Source organism: Branchiostoma floridae, chromosome 10 (genome assembly GCF_000003815.2).
Source record: "Branchiostoma floridae strain S238N-H82 chromosome 10, Bfl_VNyyK, whole genome shotgun sequence".
In the NCBI taxonomy this organism is placed as follows: Eukaryota; Metazoa; Chordata; class Leptocardii; order Amphioxiformes; family Branchiostomatidae; genus Branchiostoma; species Branchiostoma floridae.
This window is the reverse complement of record NC_049988.1, coordinates 9,702,553-9,717,895: the sequence shown is the minus strand read 5'-3', so window position 1 is coordinate 9,717,895 and position 15,343 is coordinate 9,702,553. Positions and strand designations below refer to the sequence as shown.

The following is a 15,343-nucleotide window of genomic DNA, read 5'->3' as shown; positions in this document are numbered from 1 at the left end:
AGCCAAAGGGCATCAATGTATGTAAATCAATTACTTTGAGCTTGTACTACATATCAAAATTATTGCTGGATGTACCTATAAGCATGCCAACAGTCATCCAAATTAATGTTCTACAGTATTTGGAATGTTTAAAAAAAGTACCCTTCCAGAAGTAAAGCAGCAGTAACATCTGAAACGAAGTTGACTAATCAATAATGTGTCGCTAATTTATAAATCAAGTTGTATAGTTTTGTAGATTGACTTAACTTTCTACCATAAAGCATCTCTGAGTGACACTGTATTCTGTGCATTGTGATGAACTATAAATGTCTCAACCAGTGCAAAATGTATCTTAACAAACCCATAAGTATATGCTGTACATTGTGATGACCTACAAATGTCTTAACCAGTGCAAAATCTAGCTTAGCAAACCCAGAAACTTGTCAACCTGCAGCACCCTACATAGTATAAGCTGGACCAGGTATATAACTTTACAAGTATGCTAGTAGTGGCGCAGTGCTTGGGACTTCAGTGGACATTTTGCATCATGCAGGTCCAAGAGCGAGGAATCAGGTAGTCTGCATAGGAATCCTGAAAAACAAAATGAACATGTTTGTGATATGACAGTAGAAGGACAAGCTTTCATGATTCTGTTTCTGTAAAAATCTTTTCTTTGATGGGAGACATAGCGCATCCCCGTCTTGTATTCACCAATTCGAAAGGGTAAATCACCCCACAAGGGGCAGTATAACCCCGTTGTGTGTAAGCATGTCAACTGATGATGATAATGAAAAATTAATCTTTCTATGTAGATTATAATGCATATTGAGAGAAACCTGTAACCTTTGGGCTTTACCTGGTCCATATCTGGGAATAAATCTTAAGAGTAAAGAGCAGTCTTGCTCTGGTATGATTTTTTTTGTCTTTTAAAGAATTACTCAGCACGATGTAACTGTTAACAGGTAAAATACTGAAATATAGATTTACAATTATGTCATATGTCATATGTTATACTAAGTATAGCTTTAGAGGTGTGAATATCATCCCAAGGTGAACAGTAACTCTGAAGCTCACTGAAGAGTTGATTCTTCCTTGGGTCACAACAAGAAAACCTTTCTGGGTGTCAGGTTAGATATATGAGCGATCATTGTTGTTGTTAATATCCGGGTAATCAACGGCTGGTGCCTACCTGGACGTCAGTAAATTGGATTAAAAAATTGATACTCAAATTAGCAGATCACATTACTGATGATGAATACTGCTTTTTGCTCAATCGCTCATATATTAACAGCTAAATAAAGAAGCAGCTAGAGTTCCAACACCTAACCTCTGGACTGTGCATGCTACTCCTGTATACTTACATAGACCCTTGGACAGTTGATCCTGGCATACCACTCCTGACAGTACAGACACATGAGCAGACCCATCCCGATGAACAGCCCCACCCACAGTCCAATATTCCACATACGCGAGGGCTGCTGGGGCACCAGGAAAAACAGCACCACTGCAAAGGGAAACAGATGTACATTAATACTGGTCCTTTGCATAAAGCTGTCTGTACATGTAAATACTTAACGTTTTGTGACCACATCTGAACTGTGAGCAGCGACACCTGTCCTGCAGTACAATGTGAACCAGTCAGAATTGCCCTGAAGGTGACAGATGGTCCCCGAAATGTTGGTGAGAATAAAGCAATAGTTGTGTAAAAAGAGTCTCTTTATTCAGTGACATAGTATTACCAACCTGATAAAACTTATGGATGAATACTGGTCCTTGTTTTACCCTGGACAAGGATGTGTATTTTCTGTGTCTTTGTTTGTGTCTTTGTTTTGTGGTTTAGCACAACAAATCTTCCTCGTAATCAATATACATTGCATACCTGTTTAACTGACAAAATGTAAGGATTTATCTGCCAGGTACACAGGCTTTAGCATGTTTTAGGAACTGCAGGTCTATTGATGGATGTATATCAGAAATGTGGACAGTATAGATTTAATAGTACCATGGCCAACTACTCTCTTACTCTCATCTTGACATTTTTACAATTTTAGATCTGAAGTGTTATTTGTACATTTAGAAAGCAACATGCTTTTAGAATCACAGATTAAATAACATTATTGTTAATTAACTTAAGGCTTTTCTTTTGAAAGGATACGATTTAGAGCAATTTTGAGACATTGATTCATTCTTCTAACAAACAGTTACAGTTAGTTTTGTGTACGAATCGCCAAGATGCAAATATGCAGAAACACATGGATGTACATTGTATAATGTACTTACCACCAATGCCACCAAACATACACAGCAGCACAGGGTAGAAGAAGCCCAGGGCAAAAGCAATGATGTACTCATGCACAATGGCCGACAGGACAAACACAGACAGTGCAGCATACGTCTTGTTATGGTAACCAAGCAGCTGCAATGGAAAAATAAAATACTTTAAGTTGTACCATCTATCGTTAGAGTGCTACTTTTTTTAAATCTTCACATGTGAGGCAGTTATCTTGCAGCAAACAGCAAGCAAAAACAAAATGTATTCACTTACAAAGTGCTCGAAATACCTACTTGCAAACTTGCAACTACATTTTGCTTGGCCAAAGTAGCGCAGTGTGCAACCTGAAATTTTGCGGCTGAAAGTATTGTACTGCCTATACATGTACATGTAGCTACCTAACATGCTTTCAAAGCAACAATCTATTAGACATCTGATTTATTATAAATCTCAAACTATTTATGTACAGTAGGTGTATGTCATTTGTTTTGCTATTATGTCATGTACATGAGAGACATGTATAATCGTACTGACCACCTAATAGGATTTTCCAAACTTAGTTTAAATATTTTAGGCATTAAAGCCAAAGGAAGTACACTTTATAAACCATTGCATTACTACTGACCAACATAATGTCCTTGTAGATGTAGTAGTAGAGCCAGTCATGCACCACTACATTCCAGGAGCGATAGTATCCAGCAAAAGATGTGGAATTCCACCAGTCCTAAAAACAGATAAAACAATAATGAAAGATGGTCATATAAACAAGATATCAACATAACAATATTGACAAAATGTTGATAATAACTTCCACGTATAAAAATAAAGGAGATGGTATATTTTTAAAAATAATAATTCACCAACTAAATGCAAATTGATTAATACAAAAATCAATTCCAAGCTGTTGATTCAAATTATGTACAAATGTATGTCTAAAATTAGATATTGTAATACAAATTATACTGCAAAACATTAGTGTCAATTCATTGATTACATCTATGAACTACTGTCTTTGAGTTAATAAACTTTTAAATTCAAAAGGCCCTACTATAGTGCTTACATAGAAACAGAAATGGGCACATTTCAATGTACTTATGGGTGTAGGGGTAGGGAGGGTTCCAATTTTTTAATGACATTCTGCGTATACTAGTACTGCATAGTTCTAGCCAGCATCCATCCTTCCGTCCTTTGATGGAATTTTGCTGATAGACAAAAATTTTGTCCATTCCGTCCCATGTGACAGACAAAAAATTGGCACGTAGTCTACCAGCAATATTTACCCTCAAAACAAAGTAAATAGCATTTCAGTGTGTCTAAATTTTTAAAATTTTCCCAGGGAGTATACCCCCGGATCCCTAGGATTCTCCCGCCCTCGACAGGATTTCCATTCAAAATCCAGGGGACAGAACACTGAATCTGTTTGACAAACTTGGTGCAACGATGCTTGTTGAGAGCATACCTTGTAAAACTGTCTGTCAGCAAACCTCAGCATCTCGGCAAAGGCGTTGAGCCAGGAGTGGAGCACACCAAAGAACACAAGGAACAGGACCAGCATGCCCGGCAGCATGGACCCAAATATAGCCAGCACCAGCACCTGTGTAAAGACCAGGAGTTTCTTCCAATTATTTGTGGAATTTGTGTGTAAAGTTATTTCATCAGTTCCAACTCTAGCAAGCCCACAGTTGCAAAGAAAAGATTTAAAAAAGGCACATTAATTTACCACTGTAAATGGTGAAACTTTTGTGGAGTTTTCAGAAGAGAGAACTTCAACGAGACACAGTAGAATTACTAGCATATGGTATATAGTATAAACTCTCCACACTTTTACTCTAATTATCTAACACAATACATATTTAGGTCATGTTGGGCATAGAATGATAGATATGAAGTTAAGATCAATTTATTTTCATGCTGATTTCTCCCTTACAAAACTACTGTACCGAAAAATTATTCCAACTCATAACACAGAGCAAACCTCTGAGCCTTTTCCCTCCTACCTCGGATAAAACCACCGCAAGACTAACTGAATTTACAGTTTTTACTTGTAATAACAACAAAGATAATAGTGAATTGACATGAACTGCTACCTTGGGGCTTGTTGGCTCCTTCCCGATGTTCCGGAATACAGGAATCATGAAGCGCACCAGAACAAAGTTGGCATAGACCAGGCAGCCCACAACCTGAGAGAAACATACAGTCAATACGTGATGAAATGGAACTTCACATTATGACTGTAGACATCCATCTCTGATGTTGGTTTCAATGGGATCTGCCTATTTTCTCCCACTGTCTACTATCAATTGATACCTGACATTTAAGGGATATCTTGAGGTGGTATCTCACCTGGGGTACTGGTGAGGCACTGCGGGGTTTGTTCACTGTAGCACTGTTGTGCTTAACTTATTCAGATATGGCGTAATACGTAAAAGTATGACTTGGAAGACAACAAAATACACAAAACATAAGAAAACTTGTTCTTTATCTCCAAAATTCGTTGAGCAATCCTTTGAACCATGTGGTGCCACACCCGTGCCCCAAGTGCAGTGAGATGTCACCTTTAGACAAATACATCAGTTATGCTTAGAATTGGATACCAAAAGCAATTTCCAAGAATATTGAGCAAATTGGTTTATTGCATACAAATCTGATCCTCTCACCTGCCCAAAGTTGCTGACCACATAGTTCCACCTGATGGAAGGTGTCCTGTAGAAGGGATACATAAACAAGCATTTATTCTCCTTGTGTTTCTTGTATTTTCAATTGTCAAGATGTTGCCAAAGTATGGCAATGATACCATGCTATCTAACCCCCTATCTAGCCATCTCTTCATCTTTTGTTAACCTCATCAGAGGTGAATCAGGATGCTTTTTAAGCAGCTAGTGGTAGAATTGTGTGCCAATTTCCCTATGTGCCACTTTTCAATGCAACAGCTGATCTTTTTGTTTACAATTACACTTTTAGGAACAGATCTTTTAATAATGTTGCTACTTCTTCTACTATTTGTGGCTAAGTAGGATAATTCAATACAAATGATTATGCATCAAACTGAAAGACATATTTATGTCAAAACACTGCTATATTTTGTTAATGTTTACAAGCAACGTGATAAATGTCTTAAGGAAGACAGTAAAGAGAAAAGACAACTTTTGCCTACAAAGTAAGCAGTTGCCTTACCTTGGGTACTCATCCCTGTAGACAAGAGTGGGAGCAAAGAGGAAGTACAGGTACTTGGAAAAGTCTGGACACATCACATACTGTTTAGGTCCATCAACTGAAGGAATAACGATAAAGTAATCTCTGTTAAATCCTGAAGGAAAACTGCCATCAAAGACAAAAGATATCCTCCTATTGTTTCAAAAGTCCCTAAGTTTGTCCCTAAGTTTCCAAATCTAACACTTTGTACTCCTATTCTATAAAGAGACTATCGAATTCCTTAGATATTCTCTAATTAAGAAGAAGAAAAACTAAAAAGTTGTAAAAGTGTAAAAAATCCCTTTGAAAATTCATGATATCAACCCCAGTATTTGAGTGAGACTACTCATATTTGATTTGTAGAATCTATGTGTACCTACCTCCTTTGGTCTTCAGAACTTTGGGGGCATTCTCCCTGACAAAGGAATGCACTTTCATGACCATCCTTACCTGAAAAGAACAGATAGATTAAAAAATATTCTCCACTCATAAGTAAGAAAACATTGAAATGAATAAACCAGGCAGAAGCATTCATTTTTTTTTAATATTTGAATTTTTTAAACACTGAGCACAAAGGGACAAGGTACTTACATAGTAAGCAACCATGGACCCTTGAAAAGAATATTCTAAGTCTTACAAGTATAATAACTGTATATAACATTATATCATTTTTTTCACACTCTCCTAACTCCAGTACATGTACAATGTATGTAAAGGGGTTCTGACAGAAAACAGTAAAAGGCAAAATGGGAAAGGTGCAATACTGAAGTGGAGAAAGTTCTGTTTAGAATACGCTATCATGTGTCAAGGACCAGAGAAGGAAAGTAAACACAATGCACCTACTTGTTCACAGACAACAATGAGAGCAGCAGTGGGTGGTAAACTGTGATAACAGATCTGCCGGAGGGGTAAGAAGCCAAAACCAGCCTGATAACCAAGATACCCCGCACAGTACAGCCAGTCAAACCAGGTACCTGAAATACAACACATGATATGTCAAGCTGAGATATTAAGGGTTGATTTTAGCATGATGGCATCCATAAACTACAATCTACTGAAATGGAAATATGGACACCAACATGGTAGTCAGCACCTGTGTACTTAATGAACATGAAATACACTAAGTTTAAATTCTCTGTAGGACTGCTTTCTAAAATATGAAAAGAGAACTCTAGAAATTCTGAACATCTCAATGAAAGGCAATCAACTTTTCCCTTTGTCAAGCGGCTACCTGACATATATTAGACACTTCAGAATCTATACCCACCATACGTGTTCCTGTTGTGAGCCCAGTGGTTGAAGGCACAGTACACAACAATGGTGGCTAGCTGCATGTAGACCCATGTATGAAGAACAATGGGCATCCTGTCAAACGCAAAGGACACCATTGAAAAGTCCACCATCCAGCTGAAAACATGATAAAGATGGGAGATTAGACAAGCACTGTCTTTTCCTTTCTTTCTGGAAAAAACGAAATGGACAGTTGAACTGTGTGACATTATTCATTAGAATTAGAATGGCATCCAATCACTGGCTACAAAGATGTGTTCTTCAGGGTTTCGTTATATAGACCCACAACTAGAAATGTGTGAATGGTCTTGAATCAAACAGTCCATCAAAAATTATTATGAATTTCTATTCTAACCAGCAATGAATATGTTCAAGTACATGTAGTGAAGCCATTGAACTAACAGTAGATCGTTGTAAAAGCATTTTTCTTCATCTCAATTGAGGATAACTGCTTTAATTCATTTTAAGCTTATACATTGAGTGAAACACATATTATATTTATTTCTTCCACTGCTTGTGATGGTTTGTGATCTGTATAAAAAATTTCTATTGATGACAGCAATGGGATTTGCTATTATCACTTATTTCATAAGAGACAACAATTCTAAAGTGAAAGTATTGTATTCTCACCTGCCCTTGTCTACAATGTCATACACAAAGGTATTGATCATCAACACTATCAGGATAGCCACAAATATGTGGTAGATGGTCTGGATATGCTGCATCTCAAACAGGTCTCTGTGGTGAATAGAAACAGTAATCTTCAGTTTCTATTTACATGTATAGTGGGCAGAAGTAGTGAAGATGATACATGATTGTATAGAAAAGATAATGACTAAGAGGCATAACAAAGACATTTACAGTGCTCGAAATAATTTTTTCAGCCTTGTTGCCCAGGCAGCAACCTGAGTCAAAAGCCAGGTTGTGTCATCCGAACATTTTAGGTTGCCCCACTTCCAAGTTATTACTTTCTTCCAATCAGCTACTTATACATTATCTTTTCTTCCAGTTACATGTAACTACTTAATGTTTTATCTTATAAAGAAGTGAATACAAAAGCACATAAGGTGGGGGGAAAATTTCAGGTTGCGCACTGTGCTACCTGGGCTTAAAAATAAGTTGGGCTAAGCAAAATGTGGTTGCATTTGCAAGTGTGCATTTCTAGCACTGCACTATTCCCGTAGTCATATTTGTAACCTAAATGCATTTGGTACTGATAGACAAAGCTGGCCTCAGAAACCACTCAGGGAACTGAGAAAAAGTGGTTGGTTAGGAGGAGCAATTGCTCAAGGCAAATCGGTTGGTTAGCAAGATGCTTAAAAATTTACACATTTACATTGATACGGATGGACGGACATACCGGATGAACCAACCAGAAAGACAGATTGACAGGAAGGACAAATATTGTCAAATTAAAAAACAGTGGCAAAACTGTGGCAAATACGGTAACAAACAAGAAGTAAAACAAAAGCATTAAAGCAAATTTATACATGTATACGAAGCTTACGTTAAAATGGAATCTCGTGGTACAAATGTCTTCTGTCCTCTGGAATTCGAATCCCTACGGAGAAAAAAGGCAGGATAATTGCAAAATAAACATGATACAGATGGATGACAAAAATGTTTGCAACCTTTTGATTTATAGCATTAACAGTCAGAAACAAGAAAAAGCAAAGTTACAATCTAAATCATCAACAAGAACATGAAGTAAAGACATGAGGAATTAGGTATGTCTACATACATGTACATGTACCCAAGAGAGATGAAAAACAAAGATAACAAAGAGACAAAAAAGATAATCAGAATATACAACTGACAATTGACAGCAATCCCATACTATTTATTTATTACTCATACTATAATGGGAAAATGTTCGCAGTGGTTTTAAGCACCGCGAAAACTGCAAACATAAAACCATGGCTAACATTTCTGCATTTTAAAGTAGTATAGCAGTTGACATTTCCCTGAGGAAGGTGACAGACGTTTATCTATATAAACATCGGCTCGTGTTAATACTATATATAGTTATGAATAAAGAACTTTGTGACACATACCACATGTTGTCTACTAAGACTTTGAATGACACTAAGATAACAAATGGTGCAAACCATATAGTAACCATATATTTCTTGTAATACTACACATGGAACTCAAGTATACCTTTGCACATTGGCATTCCCATTGGTGAAAGGTTGTTGGAAAGTATCGACTTCCTGGGTAACTTCATCGAACAGTTCCCCCAGCTGGCTGTCTACTTGGCGTAGGAAGTCAAGCCTCTTGCTCTACATGTACAACAATTAAGTCCAAAGATTAGAATCACAGATAATATCATACACTAAGTAGTAGAATCTGGCTATCGAGTTTAGAAATACATTGTTTTTCTGGACACGGTATAAGGGTCTTATGCAAGCTACTGTAAACAGATAGAATGTACCATGAGCAAGTTTACAAACGACAACAATCTTTTGTATATTATTAAATAAATGTTTGCAAGTCACCCACCTGTATTCTGTCAAGCAATTTCTGCCTCTTTAGCTGTTTTATTGCACTCTGTGATAGGCTCCCTCCTGCTCTTTGAACATCTTCTGTGATGAAAAAAAAATTGCATTGACAAAAACTGTAACAACTTAAGGAAGAGTTAAATGTCAACTGAAGGTGTCAAAATATGAGCTTTTCAGGATCTGGATTCAGTTACATCTTGAATAGCACTATGATGGTTTATGCTAGTACTGGCAGGGACTCTAGGAGAATTCAATTTAGAGCTGAATTCAAAAATGTGTCTACGTGGGAGGTATCAATAACACTTTACACTGAATTCAGATTACTATGCTGAAATCAAGGAAGGCAACAACAAAAAGGTTGGCTGCAAATTGCTTCAAATTGCATGGAAAAGACAGCTTACGAACTAGAACTTTCAACGAACCCATCTCTTCGCCAAATAATCATGTCTTTATTTAATACTGTAAGGTCTTGTTCATGTATTACTAAATAGCAAATGACTGCATGAACTATGTTCCTCACAAACACACAGATATTACCAAAAACCAGACTGTGACCTGACAGATGACCTGGTAGCATCCCTGGTCAATCAGAATTTCATGCTTGTCAAAGACTTTGTCCCCAGTGTAAGGGCGTCCAGCTCCAGCAAAACATCTGTATAACAGCTGTGTCCATAGATATAGGTCAAAATGCGATATATAGAGCACAGTTTATTTCTGTTAATAAGTTTTGCTGCAGTACCTTAGGAAGCCGCTAGGGGGGCCACTATCATATATATTATCTTCGTTTTCCTGACCCGTACCCACCTAACAAATATTATCAGGATTTTTTCAAGGCTTCTCGAGTTATGCATTCCACAAACAAACGGACGCACGCACTCGGCCCGCTACCGTCCTAACGGAAAATGCTACGTCAACTATTTTCAAACACAACCTTCCTTTCCGCAACCGCTACTTAAATACTAAATATCATGAAAATCCATACACAGCTTCTTGAGTTATATGCTGTTGGAATGGATTTATGAACTTTCCTCATTAATTATGCAAATTAGCTACTGATTTGCATAATTAGTATTACATTGTATAAGTCATCACTCATTCTATCTACATACTGAAAATCCTGATGATCCGTTTACACGTTCTCGAGTTATCCTCGTCCAAAGTTTGAACGGAAATCGGTGTCTGCAGTTCCCAAAAAGCCGCTAGGGGGTCCAAACTCACAGCAGTTACTCTCTGTTCCAAGGGCTATCTACCACTCAAAAATCATGACCACAGCATGTCCAGAACACGAAGTGTCAAAATTAAAAGTTTTGCTGCAGTACCTTAGGCAGCCACTAGGGTGCCCATTATCGAACTTGACCTTCGTTTTCCTAACCCCCATCCACCTAACAAATATAGTCAGGATCCATTCAAGGGTTCTCGAGTTATCTTGCATACAGACAAACGCACTTACATACAAATCCCGCTACAGCACCTTATGTAAGAGCCAGGTAAGCCATTTTCGCACTTGACCTTCCTCTCCAAAACCGCTACACACCTACCAAGTTTCGTGAAAATCGCCCAGCTAGATTTTGACTTATGCTGCCCAAAACAAACCGCAAAAAACATACCAAGCTCGCTACAGTACCGTAGGAAAACGCCAGGTAAACCGTTTTCAAACTTGGCATTCCTTTCGACAACCGCTACACACCTACCAAAAATCACAAAGTTCCATCCACAATTTCTCGAGTTATATGCTGTTGACCTACATACAGACCCAAGTAAGCAATCTCATACTCTTCTTGGCGAAGAGAATTATGTAGGAAATCATAATAGGCTGCCTAGTACGCCTTAAGGAAATGAGCTTGATTCTTTTGACTAAAAAATATCTTTTTAAATCAGACTTATCTCTCTACAAGATTAGTCAAGAGCAATTGACCTTTGACATTCCAGACCACAGCCAGGCTGGTAAAGTTCAAAGGTTGATAGGTGATGACAGACAGTAAACACATACCACCATCAGGTGATGTTGCGCAAACAAAGCATGATCAATACTGGTCTGTAACAGCTGACATTCTCAAAACCAATAGTCTCCATAATGCACAAAAAAGCTTTTTTCTCTTTTGCTTGTGACTATTGACAGGATTGTCCAGTCAACAGTGGAAAACTTTGCACTGTTGACTGGACGATCCTGTCAATAGCCTCAGGCTTCTCTTTTTGATTTTTTCTTCCTTAAGTGCCCACAATCATCATATTGCTCATCATGTCCTATACGATGGATGTCCCTGACCGAAGCTAGCTATAGGTACTCATTTTCATTTAAGCGAAGTGGGAATGTCATGCAAAGTGCCATTCCCAATGGCACAAGATCAGTGACATGGCACGGTTCGAACCCGGGACCTCTTGCCAATGAAGCCATTCGATCTCAAGTTTTTTTCATTAAATGAAAAAGTTAGAAAGCAGGAAACAAGGGCAACTTTGGAAAATGTTATTCACCCTATTAGTAGTTATCATTGCAGCCAGTAGGTACCCAATCTGAGGCAGTTTTGTGTGCTAGCTCGAGGCCCCTTCTCGAACATGGGACCCAGGGCTTTAGCCAGCTCGAAATGTTTTTCCGTCAGCCAATTACAGTCGTCGTGAAAACCGCAAAAATTAATTAGAAGGACTGAACTGAGACCTTGAAAAACGGGTTTTAATGAGATTATCGTATGCAACAGGGCGCCGACACACATTGTCAACAATCATAACAATAGCAAAACAAACAGTGTGTGGCTTTTACGGCCGTGGACGGAGTCCCCAAGCCGCCTGTAGCTTCCACCAAGGATTTTTGTCCGTCAAGGTTGACGGATTGGTTTTAAAATTTTTCCGTCAGACGCAGCAAATTTCCGTCAATTGATGGAAAAACGGACGCTGGCTAGACCCCTGATGGGACCCCCATTTCACGTCCCTTCTGAAAGACAAAAGCAAGCACCCTTACAACATTCCCGAACTGAGCCAACCCTGGGATCCAACTGATCCACGGCTCACAGTTCCACGGAATGGATCCAGATGGTCAAGCAGCAAAGTTGCATATACCGCTTGAACCAGAGACATGATCTTCACTCCAATATCTGCTTGGAGATTGATAGCTTGCTGTCAGAAAAATACTGAAAACATAACAATCCCCCTATATCTGCTTAGAGACCAATGACTTGCAGCCAGAGAACCACGGCTATCTGAATATAAAACGTTAACTGTTATAATTTTGAAGTCTAACGTTACCTCCCAACATCTACTTGGAGATCTAGACTACTCTACCACAGAACTGAGTCACAGTCACATCCGGATACAGTAAAATGATTACGTACATGTAACGTCATGTTTGAGAAAATGTGGAAGTTAACGTGTTTTCCATGATTAGATAACGTTACATTCCTCTGAAAAGAAAAGGGAGAAAATATACGACAAGAGGGAAATTATAAAAGAACCGGTTGAACAAGAGGCACAAGCTATTAACGATGTTTGTATGGACAAAACCGCGTTTTCCTTCTTGGTCGTACACAACCCAAACACAGTAGGTGGTGTATTTATAAAGCAGTATGGTTGTGAGAGGTTACCTGTGTCTTCATCCATTTGGAGAACTTTTCTCAGCCTTAAATCGTTGGTACCGTCCTCAGCACTTCTTTCAAAATTTCCCCCGACCTCCATCTTGGCCACGTCTGGTTGGACTAAACCATTTACCATACAGGTAAGGGGATAGTTGTCAACTAAAAGGCACAAGCTTTCCTGGTTCTTTTATACAATAATATGGATTATCATACTCAACTACTGACGTTAAAGTAAAACGGTATTCAAGCAAAGGACAATTCATCAGCGGAATCATTGTAAAGAATTAACATAATGTATTCGTTAGTTTAATAATGTTTTAAAGGATGTCTAACGCATCGGTCAACAATGTGTAAAAGTAGTCTCTTCCAGAGAGCAGCTTCCGGGTTTAGTCAAGTTCAGACTTTGAAAAACAATAAACTCAAGAAAAGTTTGACGGATCGTCACAATTTTTGGTAAAAGCTTGATGTATAATTAGATAGTTTTGATTTTCTATTTCTTTTGCTGCAAATGTTTTTAAAATACGTGATATTCATTGTAACTTTCTTTTTATCGCCATAAAAGTGTAATGAATCAAAAGCAGGTTGAGTGCAAGTGAGTTTGAAGAGGACCTGTACACCTGAATGGCATGGCGTATTGTACCACTCAGAACGTATGACTGTGTAGGACTTTGCACGCAGTTACCTTCCACCAATCTACCTTCAAATTGGACTGGCTGGAAGGGAATATCTCACCGCTAAAGGCACGTAGTCTCTACCAGACTCCGGATCGCTGGAAAATCGCAGAAATGGAACAAATAGAGGAGTAAGCCGGCCAGAGGAATATAACCGGCCAGGGAACAGCACGCGATCGACGATCAGATCCACAATTACAGCTTGACAACGTACAATCATAGTTCTGTGATCCTTATGGTCTCAGTCACGTATTGCTCCGTTCTGAGCCAAAAACTGACGGCTGCATGGACGCGTGCCTTTTAGTCTCTACCAGACTCCGGATCGCTGGAAAATCGCAGAAATGGAACAAATAGAGGAGTAAGCCCGCCAGAGGACTATAACCGGCCAGGGAACAGCACGCGATCGACGGATCCTAGGATCGCGAGCTGTTCCCTGGCCGGTTATATTCCTCTCTATTATAATTTGTTCCATTTCTACGATTTTCCAGCGATCCGGAGTCTGGTAGAGACTAAAAGGCACGCGTCCATGGCAGCCGTTCAGTTTTTGGCTCTGAACGGAGTAATACGTGACTGAGACCATAAGGATCACAGAACTATGATTGTACGTTGTCAAGCTGTAATTGTGGATCTGAATAAAGTCAAGTCAAGTCAAACATTTTAGAAGGGCCGTAAGAATGTGTCCGCCCTCCTGAAAATCATAGCATCGCAAACCACTTCTCTGTCATCTCATAAAAAATTAGATCACTCCATTTGGAAGAAGTTGTTGGTTGGACCAAATATCTTAGAAGGGCCGTAAAAGACTACCTGCCCTGCTAAAATCGCCGTATTGTTCCCCAGCCATTTCTGAAACATGTTTAGACTAATTCTCTGCTTTGCTTGATAACGAAACGGTTTAAAGTATGAAGGAATTGGAACCCAGCTATTCCTCTCTTGTCCAGGTTAGATTATCACGCAGTGTCCTGGGTACGAGGCTTGGACTGAATTTCCAAGATGGTCGACGATCAAAACACACGGCGTCGCGTTGTTTTGAGAATCGCATTGATTTGCTCATTATAGCTACATATACTTGCATACTACTCGCAGTCGAGGAAGGCGGCCCCTGTTGTGGACTTATAAGATATATCTGCGTTTCCTTTATTGAATTCGGGCACGTGGTACCGTGACCAGGATTATTTTTCGTCACCGTGAACAAAAACCATGTGGGCTGAGGGCACGGCTGGCCGCCAGGTGCTACACAAATGTTTGAGGTGGGTGTCTTCCTGGTTGTAATTTGGTTAAACATCAATGAAATTATCTATGTAAATTCAGGGGAAAAAAAATCAGCATTTCAACATATGATAAAAATGCCGCAGCTATTCAGTTTGAGCATGGTGAGAAGTACCGGTTTAGGTCAAAATTATGTAACTTTTTGTGAAATTTCATTAATGATCATCGTAGTGCAAGCCAAGGGAAACATCTTCTAGCATTTTTGTCTTAAAATGAGCGCGGCCATATAATTCTTAATCGCGTCATCATGAAGTCATACTAATTTGCATAGATTATCTTTAATCGATGACGTACAACCGTAAAAAAACAACGTCCATGCATTAATTAAAATGGTATGTTTGAAACACCAAAAACACCCCCCAAAACTCATCAGCGACCACTCCTGAGTACCTTAACGCTGATGATAACACATACCTTAGCTATCTATTATATGTATTTAGAAATCTACATTTAACATTGAATTAGATAATTATCGTACTTTGACAGTATCGTGCGCAGTGTATGTTCGAATTATTCGATGGAAGCCTGTGTGATACAACTTCGAAGCCTGTGTGGTACGACTATATCACACAGTCCGGAACACCTGTACCGAACGTTATCGCGGCCGGG

At 38.8% G+C, this 15,343-nt stretch overlaps 2 protein-coding genes across 3 annotated transcripts in view; one reads left to right on the top strand and one right to left on the bottom strand.

The window, feature by feature from the left end:
* Window positions 1-20: 20 nt before the first annotated feature.
* LOC118424040 (sterol O-acyltransferase 1-like) lies at window positions 21-12,956 on the bottom strand. 2 transcript variants are annotated; one of them, XM_035832485.1, is made up of 16 exons: window positions 12,807-12,956; window positions 9,236-9,318; window positions 8,894-9,015; window positions 8,241-8,294; window positions 7,364-7,471; window positions 6,711-6,850; window positions 6,287-6,417; window positions 5,824-5,893; window positions 5,426-5,522; window positions 4,909-4,954; window positions 4,339-4,431; window positions 3,711-3,845; window positions 2,877-2,975; window positions 2,260-2,395; window positions 1,341-1,483; window positions 21-570 (listed from the first exon to the last, which is right to left on the bottom strand). In XM_035832485.1, exons 1-16 carry the CDS (start codon window positions 12,931-12,933, stop codon window positions 508-510), a joined length of 1,647 nt encoding a protein of 548 aa, XP_035688378.1. In that variant the 5' UTR covers window positions 12,934-12,956; the 3' UTR covers window positions 21-507. The 2 variants fall into 2 exon arrangements, with proteins under 2 accessions (XP_035688378.1, XP_035688379.1); XM_035832486.1 differs by having other exon boundaries at window positions 9,236-9,315; window positions 12,807-12,944.
* Window positions 12,957-14,538: 1,582 nt separating this feature from the next.
* The window catches only part of LOC118424011, a 30,118-nt gene continuing 29,313 nt past the window's right edge, over window positions 14,539-15,343 (top strand). The window contains exon 1 of the mRNA XM_035832406.1: window positions 14,539-14,715. Coding sequence (XP_035688299.1) covers window positions 14,707-14,715 — 9 coding nt within the window. The 5' untranslated portion in view covers window positions 14,539-14,706. The remainder of the gene's footprint in view (window positions 14,716-15,343) is intronic.

Coding starts and splice junctions, on each gene's coding strand:
- LOC118424040 (XM_035832485.1), bottom strand. CDS start 12,933: ATGGTAAATGGTTTAGTCCAACCAGACGTGGCCAAGATGGAGGTCGGG. Junction 8,295..8,893: donor GGGAATGCCAATGTGCAAAG/GTATACTTGAGT, acceptor TTTTCTCCGTAG/GGATTCGAATTCCAGAGGAC. Junction 4,432..4,908: donor TGGTCAGCAACTTTGGGCAG/GTGAGAGGATCA, acceptor TGTTTCTCTCAG/GTTGTGGGCTGCCTGGTCTA.